The 19466-nt window shown below is 40.3% G+C and overlaps 1 protein-coding gene across 1 annotated transcript; it reads left to right on the top strand.

Moving 5' to 3' along the window:
• Positions 1-2365: 2365 nt before the first annotated feature.
• Positions 2366-17234, top strand: LOC120519554 (Fc receptor-like protein 6; the record flags this gene model as incomplete). The annotated part of the gene is made up of 6 exons (XM_039742506.1): positions 2366-2627; positions 6296-6577; positions 10242-10529; positions 12196-12477; positions 15142-15429; positions 16953-17234. Coding segments are annotated over exons 1-6 (1639 nt in total), but the record flags the coding sequence as incomplete, so codon positions are not given.
• Between the last annotated feature and the right edge of the window lie 2232 nt (positions 17235-19466).

The raw sequence follows: 19466 nt of genomic DNA, 5'->3' as shown, positions 1-19466 counted from the left end.
TTTCTTCTAAAAGTGTCTCTGTTGGCCCATGAAGATGACAAGAGCAGTTAAAATAGTGTCACTTATTCACGCTTAAATATGTGAGTTATTCTCACCAGTACCTTGAATTGTAGGCAAGTGTGAAAAGCAGTTTAGGAGGAATTTAAAAATACAGAAAAATCTCTTCTGTGTATTGTATTGTATTGTTCTGTGTATTATATTGTATTGGTCTCTCTATTGTATTGTATTGTTCTCTCTATTTTATTGTATTGTTCTCTCTATTTTATTGTATTTTCTCCTTTTTTGGCACCCATTGCACACCCAATCTACCAGGAAAGGGGTCTCTCTTTGAACTGCCTTTCCCAAGGTGTTTTCCATATTTTGTCTTTGTGGGTTTTTTGGGGGGGGTCCTTGTCTTCTTAGAGAGTCGAGACTGGGGGGCTGTCAAAAGGCAGGTCCTGTTAAAGCCCATTGCGGCACTCCTTGTGTGATTTTGGGCTGTACAATAATAAATTGAAATTGAAAAATAATTGTAATGCCAGCCATTGAAGCAACATGAAATTGTTGACTGGGAACTGAACAACAGATTAGGACTATCAATGTCAAAGTACATAAAATAGAAAGCTGAGTGGGGGTCTGCTGCACCACTGAGCCTTTATCAAACGTGAGAAGACACCTGCTGTATCTAAACATCTTGTGGTTTCTCAGTTTTTTTACTGATTTCATTCTTCAAATTGTTGAACTCCACCTGATGTGATACTTCGAGAAGAAGGCAAATCTCTTCATGTTTCTCTTTATGTTCTCACACACGTCTTTTAGAAACTCTTTTTATTTTTTTTCAGGCCTTCCTGTGTTGATGTCCTTAGCCCAACGTGAAGGTACGTGAGAGGAGATTTCTACTCTATAATCACACTGACCCTCTTGATGTGGTTGTCACACTCATCATTCTTGCTTATTCCCCTCAGATTGGTGTCTTTGTTTTTAATTGACAATTTAATTTGCTCGTTCATCAGCATCAGAAACTTCATTGCGTTGTCTTTATGGCTCCTTTCACACAAAGAGCTGTAGAAACTCGTTACTTAACCATCTAAGGAACTTAATGAGATTTGTTTGTTTGCCGTGTCTGCTTATATCTTGGGGTTGGTGCCATTTACACTCAAAGCCGTTTGTCAGTTGGCGTTGGTCCTCAAGTTGTGCAGAAGATCTGCAACCACTGATGTTTTATTGTTTCTATCACTCTTTAAATGATTTATCCAACTTTTACTTTCTCTGGTTCGCATATCTTTAACATAATCTACTTTATTAAAGTGGAGTTTGTGGGCCTCCTCTCTTTAATAAAAGTGAACCTCTGTTGTCATCAGACTCTCCTGTTCATGACATGGATCTGTAGAATGGAATTAATAACAAATTACTGACTGTTTCAGTTAAAGGATGGTGTTCTGTCATGGAGTGGGTAAGCACAACCATCCAGACATTTGCACTGTGGTAACTGGCATATCCCAACCTTTAACATCTGGAGACAGAGATCCTCAGAAGAGGCTCCTTTACACTTTGAGAAATAAGAGAAACTCCTGCACTTCAGTGGGTGGCAGCAGCTTTCTAGTGACATCAGCTGAGCCGTCACTCAGTGCCCACCCTGCCCAGCACTAAGGTGCTGCTGCACTCTGCCTGCCCACAAGTGCTATGCTAGTTATGGCCCAAGTGCCCCAGTAACTACTGAGTCAAGAGGATAGTGACAGGAATACTGAAGTCACCAAAGAAGAAGGAGACGTCAGCATCTGTGGAGAATAAGAGAGAAATAAGAGAAGATAATGGGAGCATTTTCTGATGGTAGGCAGAGGGTTAAAATTGGAATATGTAGATCTGGAAAGGCACCAGTTTGTTCGATTGCCTTTCTAAATTTGTTCTTTGTGGTCTCCATGTGAACATCCCTCCCTTGATATATTAATAAATAATTAATAAAAGTGCAGCTCTGATTAACCTTTTCCCTCCTTGAAGTTGGTCTGGCTGTGGACGGCTGTCACAAGAGCCCACTCTGCTGTCCCAGTACTTCATAATCAAGTCTCTATTCAGCATTTCTCTAAAGTGTTTGTATAAATCACTTTGTCTTTTAGTTTCTTGTTCTTTCCTATTTTTGTCCTCCAGATGTTAACAGTGATGTGATTGCACTCCTTCACTGAACTTCACAGTACGTTTATTCAAATGGTACATGCTTTCTAAAGTTCTTCATGGCAGTACTCACAGTGAAAGGGGCTCAATGATGGAGTGATGGATTGTTCAGTTATCTCTGTCAGTGAAATAGTCATCTGTGTTTCTGTCTCCTCCAATCCAGTTTGTCATTCTGATCTTTTTATTCCTCACAGGAACCACAAAGGTGACACTGACACTGAGGCCTGAGAGGACACCTGTGTACATCGGAGACAAAGTGACAATGGAGTGCAGAGTTGAGGACAGCATCACTGACTTGACATATCGCTTTCACAAAGTTGGTAACGGACATAATTATGAAGTTAAACAGACCACTGAACGCACTTACACCATCGAGTCTGTGAGTCAGTCTGACAGTGGAGAATACCAATGTGACGTCTACAGAGCTGGTTACCCTCAAGTCTTAGGACTCAGCAATCGTGTTACACTGACTGTTCATGGTGAGTGTGTGACTAAGGTGGGTCAGCAGGGCACAGGGGTCTAACACTGTAGAGCACAGCAGAGGGGCTTTCTCTCCACTTGGCCACTCAGTGCCTTTAGATGAGGGGAGTTTGCTGTGCTGAATGTTTGATCTCTTTTATGAATTCATTCCATTTTTAACAGTAGATAACTACAGTTCACCTTCTGTATTCTCTTCATTCAATTAAAGAAGAACTGGAGACCCTGATATGTCACTAAATTTATTCTAAATGTTTTGGCCACCAGAAATGCTTTTTAAGTTTTTCTGTAAATTTTCTTGTTTTGTTTTGTTTTTGCAGCTTTGGTCTTCTTTTTTGTGGTCCTGTTTGGTCAGTTGTGTCATTTAAATCCTGACCTCGCACTTCTGTGAAATTTGGACAAAATATGAACATCCTGCAGTAAAACAATCAGAAAGCTTTCATTTTAGTTTACATCTTTGTTGACTAACAACGTCTGTCATGTCCAGTTAGTTTCTGGTAAAGTCACTTGTGCTGGTCACACTGTCACTGCAGAGATGAAGTGTTTGAGCAGCAGAGAGACCACCGCAGTCATGGAGGTAACAGACTTGAGCAGCTGAACTTCATGTTGTAATAAATCCACTGTGGTGGAAGAACAGATGGGACTACAAACAGTGATGTCTCCTCTAATTCACTGTCCACTCTGAGGTGACCTCTATAAAATATTGATGAAGTGACTCCTGCTCTAGCAGGTATAGAAAGACATTGACCCAAACACAGTGAAAGTCCATTAAGCTCCATAAGTTTCACGTTAAGTTTTAATTTTCTGCTCCACAATGCAGGGCTCTCTCAAGGTGAATTTGGACTCAGCTCATTTCTTCTTGGCTCTGTCCAGTCTGTATAATTATCTGTCATCGTGTGCCACCGTTGTGACAAGGAGTGACATGTCTGGGCATTTGTCTCAGTATCTCCATGAGCTGAACTGAGCCACTGCTAGCAGAAACGTCAGGATTCAAATCCTGATCCCTGTTGTCACTCATCAGTCCAGAGTGATGTCTCTGTTTTTATGTTCTGGCTAACAGCTCCTCACAATGTGAGCATTAGAGAAAATAAGGGTTTGATTTTAATGGTGATGAAACATTTTGAACTAAACTGTGGTGAATGCGGCACATCAGCATCAAGATAGAAGACTCTCTGCCACAGCAGGCACAGGCCATTTTCTTTCCTGAGGCTTCGATGAATTCCGATGTTGAACTTTTTAAGTGTTAACTTCAGATGCGTCTCATCAGACAGGCGTTTGGGTGGCACTGCTATCTGTCTGTTTTTTTATATTGTCCTTGTTTTGTAATTTCTTTTGATATTTCAATTTATTTTTGCTTTATTGTTCATTGCTTTGTAACTTTGAACTATGAAATTTTTCTTTACTTGCTTACTTTTTACTACAGGGTGAGGCAGAAAGGACGGACGTTTTTTACAAAATCAGAAAATTGTTATTTTTTTCTTACAAAAAAAAAATTATTGAAAGATTTGAGTTGATATTGAAATAGCATTTGACAAAATCAAGTGTGAAAAACAACATCTCCCATGTGGTGTCCATTATCACTGATGCATTTCTGAAGGCGTTCATGGAAGTTGGCCTCCACTCTTTTCAACATCGCTCTGTCCATAGCGCACCAAACCGTCTCTTTCGGGCTGTGCAGTGGTCTTTCGTGTAATTTTTTCGGATTTTCAGAAGCCCAATAACGACAATTCTGTTGATTCACCAAGCCGTTGAGATGAAAATGAGCTTCATCAATCATGAACAAAATGAGGTTGTCGTTTTGCTCAAGAATTGCTTCCATTTCATGTGCTAAGTTCAGTCGCTGTGTGTAATCCCTGGCCTTCAACTGTTGCACAACAGCCAATTTGTAGGGATAGAAATGCAAGTCTAAATGCAAAATACGCCTTACTGAACGATTACTGAGGCCAAGTTCAGAAGAATGCTTCCGGGCAGATCGACTGCGCAGCAGGACTAGTTTTACGCTTTCCACATTGTCAGGGGTACGTGCTGTTCGTGTAGCCCCCGGCGGTCTTTTCTTCATTAGTGTACCTCGTTTACGAAGTGCTTAAACCCAACGTAAGATAGTGTTACGAGCAGGAACAGCTTTATTTCTGTGGATATTGAAATAGCAACGAAACTCACGCTGAACTGCGGTAATAGATTGGTTGTTCTTGAGAAAACAGTCGTACACAAAAACGCGGCGTTTTATCATCAACGGCTCAATGGCTTCAACTAAAGAGAAAATAAAAAAATGCTAAGACTTCGCGAACCTAACGCCACCTACCACACATCTGTCACTCCACCTAGTGGTGAGTTCTAGCCATTTCAAAGACGTCCGTCCTTTCTGCCTCATCCTGTATAACTCATGGTCAGCAGCTTCAGTTAATGATAACATCAAACACCAGAATGTGATTTCTGTGATTTCAACCGTGTTGTGATTGTTGGTGCCAGATGGGCTGGTTTGTGTAATTGTGTGCATGCTGATCTCCTGGGATTTTAACACATAAGAGTCTCTAGAGTTTTTCTAGAATGGTGTGAAAAAAAATCATCCAGTGAGTGTCAGCTGTGTGGACAGAAACATTTCATTGATGAGGGAGATCAGAGGAGAACAGCCAGACTGGTTTGAGCTGGCAGGACAGCTGTGGTAACTGAGATAACCAGCCTGTACAACAGTGGAGAAGAAGAAGAGCATCACACAACACGTTAAACCTTCAGGTGGAGGGGCTACAACAGCAAAAGACCACCTTGGGTTCTACTTCTGTCACCCCAGAACACACAGCTGTGGTAGAAGTGGTCACCAGCCGACCTGAACTGGACAGTTGAAGACAGGAAAAATGTACTCTGGTCAGATGAATCTCAATTTCTAGTGAAGCACACAGATGGTAGGGTCTGAATTTGACACCAACAGCATGAATCCAAACCTCCAGTCTGCCTTGTGTCAACAGTCCAGGCTGCTGGTGGTGCTGTAATGGTGTGCGACATTTATTCTTGGCACAGTTTCTGCTTGTTAACACTAATTAATCACTGCTTGTACATACTTCATGGCCACAATTGGCCCATCTCCTAATGGCTACTCCCACCCTGATAATGCATCACCTCACAAAGTAAAAGTCGTCTCAAACTCATTCCTGAACATGACAATGACATTCCTGAACATGACAATGAAATGAGTGGTCTTCATTGGTTAAAGAAAAATGAATGATGTTCACACAAATGAGATGAACACGTAAACTTAACACAAAAGGCACGACAGTTAGGAGCTGAACCAGAAACCAAACCTGTAAGGCAATATCTGCACAACAAGGTGTCATTTTTACTTGGTGGAGTTCAAAATAAACTGAACTAAATATGTTTAACTTTGTAAGAGTGCGCTGAACACAGGGATCAAAGGCATCTGACACATGAAAGTCACCGACTTCAATTCATAATAAAATGTTTGTTATAACTTGCTCTTTTATTATATATCACAAGTTTTTTAAATTGTATTTTATTCACAAGGTGTAGTTTACTGTTGAGCTCAAACTGGTGATTTGTGTTGTGTCAGACACTGAGAGCCCAAACTTTTGATTCTCTTAGGTATAAACCTGCAGTTTCTAAGACTGTTTATTCAATCATCCTGTTTATTGTTTTTCTTCTCTTTTGTTCTTCACAGAACTCTTCAGTAAGCCCACCCTGATAGTCGACCCCAGTACCACATTGTGGGAAGGTGACACTGTGACCCTGAGGTGTCAGTCGGAGAGTAAAGTGCAGGGGACACAACTGAGATACAAATTCTACAGAGACCAGGAACCTGTGAGTCAAGGAGCTTCAGAGTCGGAGTTCAGAATTCCATCAGCTCGACCAGAGAAGTCCGGCAGTTACTGGTGTGAGGTGGAGGCAGAAGGGAAGAAGACTGAGAAGAAAACAAGTGAGCGAGTGCAGGTGACCGTGAGAGGTGAGTGCAAGTGTCTCCTAACGTGTGATGTGTCCGACATCTCAGAGGTACTAATAGTCTAATTAAACAAGTGGCACACAGTAAATAGTGCAGTGACTTGAAGTGATACCTCAGAGGGAAATATTTAGAAGGAAGCAGAGTGTCAGACAAGCCATGGAGGATAGGATGAGAAGCACAGACATCTGGGAGAGACTTGAAGTAGAGCTGTTGATCCTCCGCATTGAGATGAGTAATTGAGGAGGTTTGGTAATCTGATACGGACGCCTCCCTATGGAGGTTTAATGAGCATGAACAGATGGACAGAGACCATGGGATGACCCAGGGTTCTAGGATTATATCATCCGGAATGCCTGGGAATGTCTTGGGATTACACACTAAAGAGCTGGGAAGTGTGGCAGTGGAGAAGAACGTTTGTGCCTCACTGCTGAGACTTTTGCCCCAGCGACCTGAAGTAGGATAAGAGGTGGAAAAGGAATGAATGAATGAATGAAAAGCAGTGCTTGTGTTTGTGATGCGCCATCTATAGGAATGACAGAGACATCACAACTGGACACCCAGACAGACACACAGACGCTGATTCTGATCTTAAGGTGGATTGTTACAACATCTTCCCTGAAGGAGACACAACTCCATATCAATACTTTTAATGTCTCTAAATAGGAACTCTTGGAATCCTCAGCCTAATGTGTGTACTTTTGTGTTTCAATTTCTTTCTGGATATTTACATTTCAAAAGGCCCTCGATGTGCAGCTCTTATACCATCTTGTGTTCAAACTACACACAAAAATATTTAATGTGTTTAAATGCAAACTAAATAAATAAGTATAACTAAAATATTAAATTGTAGCTAAAAATATACGTACAGTGGATTCAGAAAGTATTCAGACCTCGCCACTTTAATCACATTTTGTTATGTTGCAGTCTTGAACTAAAATCATTTAAATTCATTTTTTTCCTCATCAAACAATAAACAAAATCCTTTAAGAAGAATCTGAATGAGATGTCAGGACCGCTGAGTTATTAGCTAAACACACAGGCGACAAATGGACTGAATGGTCTCCTCTCGTTTGTCAGATCTCTTAGGTTGCTTATGTTTCTTATGCAATACTCCAGAATGAGAAAACCAAAACAGGATTTTAGAAAAATTTTGTAAGTTTTCAAATTTAATAAAAATAAAAATGTAAAATATCTCATTTGGGCGGCACAGTGGTGCAGTGGTAGTGCTGCTGCCTCGCAGTTAGGAGACCCGGGTTCGCTTCCTGGGTCCTCCCTGCGTGGAGTTTGCATGTTCTGTCTGTGTGGGTTTCCTCCGGGCGCTCCAGTTTCCTCCCACAGTCCAAAGACATGCAGGTTAGGTGGATTGTGTGTCCTGTGGTGGGTTGGCACCCTGCCCAGGATTGGTTCCTGCCTTGCACCCTGTGTTGGCTGGGATTGGCTCCAGCAGACCCCTGTGTTTGGATAATTGATGGATGGAAATATCTCATTCCCAGCAGCCCCTCTGCTTGTGACACACGTATTTGGCTCAGGTGCATCCCATTCCCTAGAGAACATGTGACTGACACCTTAATAACACTCCATACATTAAGAAGAGTTACAAAATGACATAATCAGTGTGTGCAGAGTAGAAAAAGTGAAAATCAGGAAGGAAAACACCAACACCACGTACTGAAATTCAACTCTGACAGGTGCCTAAGCATTTTTGATTCTCAGAATTGCATGGTGCGGTGGGGCAGTGCGAATTGTATTATATGAAATTTGAAAGTTTAAAATGAAAATATTTTGGTACAGTTTTCAAATTAAGCAAATGCTGCCTCGCATTCAGACCGGGTACTGAATGCATGTTCTCCCCATGTCTGCATTTTACAGTTTATATTCTCATTATTTTGAATTCTTTATTTGTGAACCTGTGTTCAGATTCAGCGGGTTAGAAAATGGATGGATTATAAACTGTTGCACAACAAAGATATTCACCATAAGCCTTTATTAAATTACTGCACCGTATTCAGAAGCATTCAGCGACACATAAACATTAAAGTGGTTTACAACCCGCTATTCCAGTTCACAGTATCGAGGGCTTTTGACACAAACACCAAACCCGCAAGCAACCAACTGTCCTGCTCTCCTGCTGCGCGTGACAACTTGGACAACTGAGCTGTGGTTAAAAGTGACATGTGAACATGAAGATACCTGAATGAAGACCTCTGTCTTTCCAGGCCACTACAGTATTGTTACATCAAAAAAATCGTAAAAATATTCTGTTATATGAAAATGCAACCCTTAACAAAGTGCCACCTGAGTCACCCACATGTTGTGTTGCTGTGGCAAATAAACATCAGTTTGTTCAAATCCAGCAGCACCAGGCTCATCCCTTCTGATCGAGACAGCAGCATCTTCTACATCTTGTGAAACAACTTACTATTTAGACAAATCAGCAGAATATCAAGTTTAAAACACATTTTAATGAACATTCATTTGAGTTGCAATTTAAAAACTCCAGGGTACTGGTCAACTGTAAAGAAGCCTCCCTGTCTTTTGAAAGGTTAAATTGATGATTCGTACAATAAATCTGAAAGACCTGACTAAAGGACTGTGGGCACAATGGCTGGTGCTTCTTCTCCATATTCTGAGGGGCTCAGGTGTCAGTCCTGATCTGTTCACTGTCTGTGTGGAGTTTCACCTTTAATTTGTTTTTATTTTATTTCTCAGTTTTGTCCTAATCCTCTGATTGTAAAAAGTGAGTGTGTGACTACAGGAAGATCAGGAGTGGTCACAGTAATCCTCACACATTCTAAAGATTTGATCAGTTTGCTTGTCGAAAGTCAGTGTACCCTATAAGGGACTGGCATCTCCCCCCAGTCTTGTGTACTGAATTAGCCCTGATGGCGCTGAGAGGCTAAAGCTCACCATAACATTAAAACTGGATTACGAAAGTTTAGGAAATTAGTGAATGGAGGAAAGAGAGCGTGCGTGTGTGTGTGTTTGTGTGTGTGTGTGTGTGTGTACCGTGTGTGTGTGTGTGAGTGTGTGAATGAATGTCCTGTGATGTACTGGTGTCTTCTACAGGGGTCCATCCTGTCTCATGAGCCATGTTGTTTGAATATGGTCCATTTATCTAATGGAATTGAATAAAACAGCTGGCAAAATAAATTAATAATGTTTAATCATTAGAAAAATGAGACAAAATCTCACATTACTCATGTTCTTTAAGCCACATGTCAAGTTGTCATATGTTCAACATTGTGAAAAGCACATCAACAACAACAACATTTATTTATGTAGCTTTTCATACGAAAGTGTAGCTCAGATTGCTTTATATAATGAAGAATAAAAAAATAAAAGACACAGTAAGAAAAATAAGTCAACATTAATTAACATAGAATAAAAGTAAGGTCCGATGGCCTGGGAGGACAGGAAAAACAAACAAAAAAAAAAACTCCAGACAACTGGAGAAAAAAATAAAATCTGCAGGGATTCCAGACCATGAGACCACCCAGTCCCCAATGTTTACTAAAATATTGTTAAATTCACCACTTTCAGAAAATGTTCGTGCAAACAAAAATACAACGTAGAAGCAAACGAGGATTTGAATTGTGGACTGGATGGCCTGACGTGTGTTCACACCAGACTAACACAACCTGACCTTCTTGTTTCTTTTTCTCTGCAGAACACCCAAAGGCCACACTGACACTGAGGAGACACAGAGATGTGGTGTACACTGGAGACACGGTGACCATGGACTGTAGAATTGATGACAGCTTTACTGTCTGGAGGTATCAGTGGTACAGAGGGAATGTGGCAAACAGGGGGAGTCCAACTAAAGATGTCACTGGACCCACTTACACCATCCAGTCTGTGACTCAGTCTGACAGGGGACCATACTGGTGTGAAGCCCAAAGAGATGATCCTCCTCATCGCTCACGTCCCAGTAATGCTGTTAGTCTGACAGTTAAAGGTGAGTGTGTGACTACAGGAAGGTCAGGCTAATCCTCTCACATTCTAGAGATTTGGTCAGTTTGCTTGTTGAAAGTCAGTGTACCCCATAAAGGCAAGAATTAGCCCTGATGGTGCTGAGAGGCCATAGCTCACCATAACAATAAAAATGGATTAAGAAAATTCAGGAGGAAAGGCAATGTGTGTGTGTGTGTGTGTGTGCGTGTGTGTGTAAATGTATGCCCTGTGATGCACTGGGGTCTTGTATGGGGGTCCGTCCTGCCTCATGAGTGATGTTGCTGTAATTTGTTCCATACACCTAACAGAATGGAATAAAACAGCAGGAGTGGAATGAGTGAATGTTTACTGCACATTTAATTAAGAAAACTGAAAAAAAAAAAAAAATTCAAAAACATACATACAATCAGAAATGATAAAATCTGCTAATGCAGAAAGTGATAAAATGTGGTTTGCACTACAATCGAAATTTGAATTGTAAATTAATCAATCTGTGTATTCTTTAGGATATCTGGCTTGTATTTATTTTTATCCTTTTCTTGAATTTAGTCACTCTTTAAATTCCTATTTTTTTCACTCTGACTCTGATTCTCTCAACATAACATCTCACAAGTGGAGCTCATTTAATGGGTTAGTGGCGACATGTGAGGTAGCGAGGAACACATCATCACATCAATTTTTAATTTTATGCTCTATTAAGGATTTGTTCTGTTCTGTGTATTGTATTGTATTGACCCCCTTCTTTTGACACCCACTGCACGCCCAACCTACCTGGAAAGGGGTCTCTCTTTGAACTGCCTTTCCCGAGGTTTCTTTCATTTTTCCTACAAGCTTTTTTGGGAGTTTTTCCTTGTCTTCTCAGAGAGTCAAGGCTGGGGGGCTGTCAAGAGGCAGGGCCTGTTAAAGCCCATTGCGGCACTTCCTGTGTGATTTTGGGCTATACAAAAATAAACTGTATTGTATTGTATTGTATTCTATCTTCAGACATTACTAATGTGAGGTTTTCAGTGTTAAAGAACAATGTTTTCAGCACATTAGCAAAAGAAAGCGAGAGTGCAAACATTTCATTTATTAACTCATTCATTCATTTCTGCTTCCCCAGCCCAGAGCTTCAGGGAGTGAACATTAATATTGGGGGGCAGCGCCAGAAATCAGCCCTGGAAGGGACGCCAGCCCACCATAACAATACAGATTGACGTGATACACTGAAGGAAATTTACACAAACACATAATGGACACATAAACTCAGAACTGAAGACATGACAGTTAAGAGCTGAACCAGAGCCAAGTGGTGGAAGGCGTGTTTTTTGATCTGTACAAATGAATGCAGTTTACTTTTTTAATTTTAGAAAATAAAATCAAATACATGCATTTTAAATGATACTTGAGAAGCACTCTAATGTGGCAAACATAGGATACCTGATGTATATGATGAAAATCATTAAATCATTAAAGTTTTTGTTAGAGACTGCACTTTATTTTTTTTTTTTTTACTTTCATTCATTTTACTCAGAACAGTGAAACTCAGACACGTACAGCAGGTGATTTGTTTTGTGTCAGATGTTAATACTAAAAGTTCAGATTTTCTAACTTTTGTCAGCTTGCAATTTTCATGCTTACTTTATTTACTGATCCTGTTTATTGGTTTTCTTCTCTTTTCTTCTTCACAGAGTTGTTCAGTAAGCCCAGCCTAAAAGTTGACCCCAAAACCTCAGTGTGGGAAGGTGACGCTGTGACCCTGAGGTGTCAGTCTGAGAGTCGAGTGCAGGAAACACGACTGAGATACAAATTCTACAAAGACAAGCAACCTGTGAGTCAAAGAGCTTCAGAGTCAGAGTTCACAATTCCATCAGCTCGACCAGAGAAGTCCGGCAGTTACTGGTGTGAGGTGGAGGCAGAAGGGAAGAAGACTGAGAAGAAAACAAGTGAGCGAGTGCAGGTGACCGTGAGAGGTGAGTGCAGGCGTCTCCTAACATGTGATGTTTCTGTCATCTCAGAGGTGCTAATAGTCTAATTAAACAAGTGTCACCCACTAAATAGTACAACGACTTGAAGTGATACCTCAGAGGGAAATATTTAGATGGAAGCAGAGTGTCAGATAAGTCATGCAGGATTGGGTGAGAAGCACAGAAATCTGGGAGAGCCTCAGAGTAGAGCTGCTGACCCTCCACATCAACAGGAGCCAATTGAGGAGGTTCAGTAATCTGATATGGACGCCTCCCTGTGGAGGTTTAACAGGCATGACCAGCTGGACAGAGACCGCCAAGATGACCCAGGGTTCTAGGATTATATATTCCATAAGGCCTGGGAACACCTTGGGATCCCACACTAATGAGCTGGCAAGTGTGGCAGAGGAAAATAACGTTTATGTCTCACTGCTAAGATTTTTGCAATGGCAACCTGGCTTAGTATAAGAGATGGAAAATGAATGAATGAATGAATGAAAAGGAGTGTTACTGTTTGTGATGCAACATCTATGAGAATGTCAGATACATCACAACCCGAAAGACACCCAGACAGACACACAGACGCTGTTTCTTTTATTAAGGTGGATATTTATAACATCATCCCAGAAGTTGACAAAAATCCATATCAATACTTTTAATGTCTCTAAACAGGAACTCTTACAATCCCTCTGCTATGACACAAGTGCTTGGCTCAGGTGCATCCCATTCTCTTGAGAACATGTGACTGACACCTTAATAACACTCCTTAAATTGAAAAGAGTTTACAAAATGACAAATCAATGTATACATAGTATAAAAAGTGAAAATCATGAAGGCAAACGCCAACACCACACACTGCTCTTTAACTCTGACAGACGCCTACGCAATTTTCATTCTCAAAATGTGTGGTGTGGCAAGAAGTTTGAAACTTTTAAAATTAAAATATTTCTCACAGTTTTCAGAGTAAGCAAATGAATCACCACTGAATGTGCATGTCAGTTTTACAGTTTACATTTTCATCTTTTTGTATTTTTCTTTTTTCTTGTGGTGTGATTATAAACGTTTAAACAACAAAGATATTCACCATAAGCCTTTACTGAATTACTGCGCCGTATCCAAAAGCATTCAGCGACACATAAACATCATAGTGGGTTACAACCCGCTGTTCATGTTCAGGGCATGGAGGGCTTTTGATGTGCATCTAAACACAAAGCTGGTGAGTAACCAACTGTCCTGCTTTATGTGACAACTTGGACAACTGAGCTGTGGATAAAAGTGACATGTGAACATGAAGATAACTGGATGAAGACCTCTGTCTTTGCTGGCCACTACAGTATTGTTACTTCACTAAGTTAATAAACATTCTGTTATATGAAAATACAACCCTTAACAAAGTGCCACCTGAGTTGATGGCCTCGTCACCCACATGTTGTGTTGCTGTGGCAAATAAACATCAGTTTGTTCAAATCCAGCAGCTCCAGGCTCATCCCTTCTGATCGAGACAGCAGCATCTTCTACATCTTGTGAAACAACTTACTATTTCGACAAATCAGCAGAATATCAAGTTTAAAACACATTTTAATGAACATCCATTTGAGTTGCAATTTAAAATCTCCAGGGTACTGGTCAACTGTAAAGAAGCCTCCCTGTCTTTTGAAAAGTGAAATTGATGATTCCTGCAATAAATCTGAAAGACCTGACTAAAGGACTGGGGGTACAATGGCTGGTGCTTCTTCTCCATAATCTGAGGGGCTCAGGTGTCAGTCCTGATCTGTTCACTGTCTGTGTGGAGTTTTCACCATTAATGTAATTTTTTGTTCTTAGTTTTGTCCTAATCCTCTGATTGTTAACAGTGAGTGTGTGACTACGGGAAGGTCAGGAGTGGTCACAGTAATCCTCACACATTCTAGAGATTTGGTCAGTTTGCTTGTTGGAACGTCAGTGTACCCTATAATTGACTGGCATCCCCCAGTCTTGAGCACTGAATTAGCCCTGATGGCGCTGAGAGGCTAAAGTTCACCATAACATTAAAACTGATTTAAGAAAATTCAGGGAAGTGGTGAATGGAGGAAAGAGAGCCTGTGTGTGTGTGTGTGTGTGTGTGTGAATGAATGTCCTGTGATGTACTGGTGTCTTGTACAGGGGGTCCATCCTGCCTCATGAGTGATTCTATTTAAATAGGGTCCATTTCACCAATGGAATGGAATAAAACAGCTGGAAAAATAGATTAAGTAATTTTTAATCATTAAAAAATGAGAACAAATCTCAAATTACTCATGTTGTATAAGCCACATGTCCATCCATCCATTTTCCAACCCGCTGAATCGGAACACAGGGTCACAGGGGTCTGCTGGAGCCAATCCAAGCCAACACAGGGCGCAAGGCAGGAACCAATCCTTGGCAGAGCGCCAACCTACCGCAGGACACCCACACCAACACACCAAGCACACACTAGAGACAAGTTAGAATCGCAGTCCAATTATATGCTCAACATTATGCAAAACATCGTTATTTTTACTAAAATATTGTTAAATAAAACACTTTCAGAAAATGCTCTCACGAACAAAAATAGAATGTAGATGTAAACGAGGATTTGAATAGCAGACTGGCCTGACGTGTGCTCACACCAGAATAACACAGCCTGAGCTTCTCATTTCTTTTTCTCTGCAAGACACCCAAAGGCCAGACTGACACTGCAGAGACAGAGAGACGTGATGTACACTGGAGACACGGTGATCATGGACTGCAGCATTGATGGCAGCTTTACTGGCTGGAGGTATCAGTGGTACAGAGGGAATGTGGCAAACAGGGGGAGTCCAACTAAAGATGTCACTGGACCCACTTACACCATCCAGTCTGTGACTCAGTCTGACAGTGGACCATACTGGTGTGAAGCCCACAGAGATGATCCACCTCATCATACATATCCCAGTAATGCTGTTAATCTGAGTGTTAATGGTGAGTGTGTGACTACATGAAGGTCAGAAGTAGCCACACTAATCCTCTCACATTGTAGAGATTTGGTCAGTTTGCTTGTTGAATGACAGTGTACCCTATAATGGACTGGCATCCCCGCAATTTCTGAGTCCTGAATTAGCCCTGTTGGTGCCACAGATTACCATAACACTAAAACTGGATTAAGAAAATTCAAGAAATTGGTGAATGGAGGAAAGAGAGCCTCTGTGTGTGTGTGTGTGTGTGTGAATGTATGCCTTGTAATGCACTGGTTTCTTGTATGGGGGTCCGTCCTGCCTCATGAGTGATGTTGCTGTAATGAAGTTCATACACCTAACAGAATGGAATAAAAAATTCCAGCTTAAAAAATAAATGAGTGAATGTTTACTGCACATTTAATTAAGAAAATTGAAAAATGAAAAGAAAATTCAAAAAAATACATATAATCAGAAATGATAAAAATCTACTTTTGTAGAAAGTGATAAAATGTGGATTGCGCTACAATGGAAAACTGAATTGTAAATTAATCAGTCTGTGTATTCTTTAGAATATCTGGTTTATATTTATTTTTATCCTTTTCTTGAATTTAGTTACTCTTTAAATTCCTATTTTTTATCACTCTGACTCTGATTCTCTCAACATAACATCTCACAAGTGGAGCTCATTTAATGGGTCAGTGGCGACATGTGAGGTAGAGAGGAACACGTCATCTTCAGACATTACTAATGTGAGGTTTTCAGTGTTAAAGAAAAATATTTTCAGCACATTAGCAAATAAAGTGAGTGCAAACATTTAATTTATTCATTCATTTCTGCTTCTCAAGCCCGGAGCTTCAGGGAGTGAACATTAATATTGGGGAGCAGGACAGAAATCATCCTTGGAACGGACGCCAGCCCACCATAACAATGCAGATTGACGTGATCCGCTGAAGAAAATTCACACAAACACATAATGGACACGTAAACTGAGAACAGTTAAGAGCTGAACCAGAGCCAAGTGGCAGAAGACGTGTTTTTTATTCTGTACAAATAAATGCAGTCTACGTACTTAATTTTATAAAATCTGCATTGGGCTGGCGTCCTGCCCAGGGTTTGTTTACTGCCTTGCGCCCTGTGTTGGCTGGGATTGGCTCCAGAAGACCCCTGTGACCCTGTAGTTAGGATATAGCGGGTTAGGGAATGGAAGGATGGATGGATTTCATAAAATAAAATGAAATACATGCATTTTTAAATGATACTTGATAAGCACTCTAATGTGCCAAGCATAGGATATCAAAAGTTTGTGATGAAAATCACCAAATCCACTACGTTTTTGTTATAAATTGCACTTTCTTCTTATCAAAGTTTTTTTTCTTTCGTTGGTTTTACTCAGGGCAGTGAAGCTCAGACACGTACAGCAGGCGATTTGGTTGAATCATACATCAACATTAAAGATTATTTTTAATTATTTTTTTTAATTGTGTACTTTTCATGATTATTTCAGTTACTTTTCCTGTTTATTGTTTTCTCCTCTCTTAATCTCCACAGAGCTGTTCACCAAGCCCACCCTGACAGTCCACCCCAGTACCAAATTGTGGCAAGGTGACGCTGTGACCCTGAGGTGTCAGTCTGAGAGTCAAGTGCAGAGCACACGACTGAGATACAAATTCTACCGAGATGAGGAACCTGTGAGTGAAAGACTTTCAGAGTCGGAGTTCACAATTCCATCAGCTCGACCAGAGAAGTCCGTCAGTTACTGGTGTGAGGTGGAGGCAGAAGGGAAGAAGACTGAGAAGAAAACAAGTGAGCGAGTGCAGGTGACCGTGAGAGGTGAGTGCAGGCGTCTTCTCCACTATCCGTGTGTCTGTCTCTGTCTTTCTCACTGTTTGTCCTGACTTCTACCATTTCCTGTTCTTTCCAATGACATTAAGATAAGAAAAAGAATAAGTCATTCTGAATATTCTGTAGTGCTGCATGGTGGGCTCCAGACATGTGATGTGACCTTCATCTAAGTCAGGGGCATCAGACTCATATCCTGGAGAGCTGTAATGGCTGTAGGTTTTCATTTCAGCCATTTTCTCCATTTCTTTCCAGTTACTGCTGCTAGTGGACCAGACTGTGTTGTCTTGGTTTTAATTGATTTGTGTTTTAATTAATTTACCTCAGGAGTTCTTCAGATCCTTAATCTGAGGGCCCAAAAAAGGAAATCGGTACCCTAGTGGGACCTAAGAAGAGGATTATTATCATAATAACAGTGGAGCCTTAAATAGACAAATAACAGTGGCGTGTCAAATGTGTTTATTATATGAATATTATTAAAAGGAAAAAGTGCAAAGAAATGTATTGTTAATAAAACAAACATTATCATTCAAAACAGGGAAAAGATTCCTGAGGGACATCACTACCGCTGTCAATACTTGGTGTCAGACTTTGTAAAGTTGAGTGAATTAAATTTTTAGATTGCGGTGCAAATATGTGATGATTTATAAAAGAATTGTGTGAAACACCACGTAACTTATTTACTTAATTCATGATAATGCATAAGGAGTAAAGTAGTCAAAAAACAATGAATAGATGCAATTGATTTACTTTGCCTTCAATAACATTATTTAGAAATAAATAATTCTTTTGATATGAGCTCCACTGTTAACAATACATTTTTCTAAATGAGTTAGCAAATACTTCACCATACTTTTCATTAAACAATTCAATAAATTGAGTACAAAAAAGTAGACCAATTATTCCTACAAAATGCATGCACTACATTTGTATTTCATATTGTGACAGGATAAATCTTGTAGAATACCACGTTGAACTGTGTAGTTTGAAATATTTAATGTTACTGACTGACATTGTGCTGATTGTCTACAGTTTGTCTCAGCCTTTGGATATTTCTTGCCATTCCTAAAGTTCTCAATGGTCCAACAATCATGTCCTTCAGCAAGAGACTGAAATTTATCAAACCACTTATAAACAGTGCGACGAGAAGGAATTCTTCTTCATTGAAATGTTAAATTTCACATAAAGTGTTCTTTGCAGCTCTTCTAGAGATTTAGATTTAACAGATGGTTTCACAGGGAACATGCGATGAAGTTCTCACCAGTTGTTCATGGCCACTGACACTGCTTTTACTACACTCCATATATGTACAACCCTATTCACTCACTCTTCATAAAACCCAGAAAATCATCACATTCTTGTGCCACACCTGTTAATTTTGTAAACGTTGGAGACACGGTGGCCATGGACTGCAGCACTGAATGCAACTTTACTGGCTGGCGGTATCATTGGTACAGAGGGAATGGGGCATACTGGGGAAGTCCAATTAAAGATGTCACTGGACACACTTACACCATCCAGTCTGTGACTCAGTCTGACAGTGGAGCATACTGGTATGACACCTGCAGAGATGATCCTCCTCATCGCTCACAGCGCAATTAGCTGTTACTCAGACTGTTAAAGGTTTGTGTGTGACTACAAGAAAGTCAGGAGTGGTCAGTGGTCATTCTTCAATGGGGTCTCCACATATGTAGGTGCTCTTTGTTTCATGGAAAGAGAGGTGGAGCTTTTTGAAATCATTTTCAAAAAGCTCATTTGAAATTTGACAGAACACGACCTCTGAGCACAACTGAAAAGTAACACACACAGTCCCCATCTTCTCTTCTCTTCTCTTTAGTGTTCGGTTATATGTCATTTTGTAAAGCCGTGCTTGAGCGAATATAAACCAATGAAAATAACAAATACAGATTTCCTTGGCAGATAAAACAGTTTGCAATGAATAATAATATAAATAAATCAATGGACATCTTTTCTATGCTATGATATAGGCATATGACCGATTAATACACAATTCAGTCAGTTTACATTTATTTCAAAGATTATAAAATCAGTGAGCTTTGAAAATATTACCTGCAGAATGACTGACACCCTTGTTATGTATTAAAGTAGTTGACCGGGGGGCACGCTCACTCATACCCCCTGATATTGAGCCAGTTAAGAGTCACTCGAACTTGCACATTTTTGGAATATGTGGGGAAAGCCAAAATACCCATAGAAAACTCA

Source organism: Polypterus senegalus, unplaced genomic scaffold (genome assembly GCF_016835505.1).
Source record: "Polypterus senegalus isolate Bchr_013 unplaced genomic scaffold, ASM1683550v1 scaffold_1245, whole genome shotgun sequence".
Classification (NCBI taxonomy): domain Eukaryota; kingdom Metazoa; phylum Chordata; class Cladistia; order Polypteriformes; family Polypteridae; genus Polypterus; species Polypterus senegalus.
Note: the sequence above shows the minus strand (reverse complement) of the source record. Positions and strands in the feature narration are given on the sequence as shown.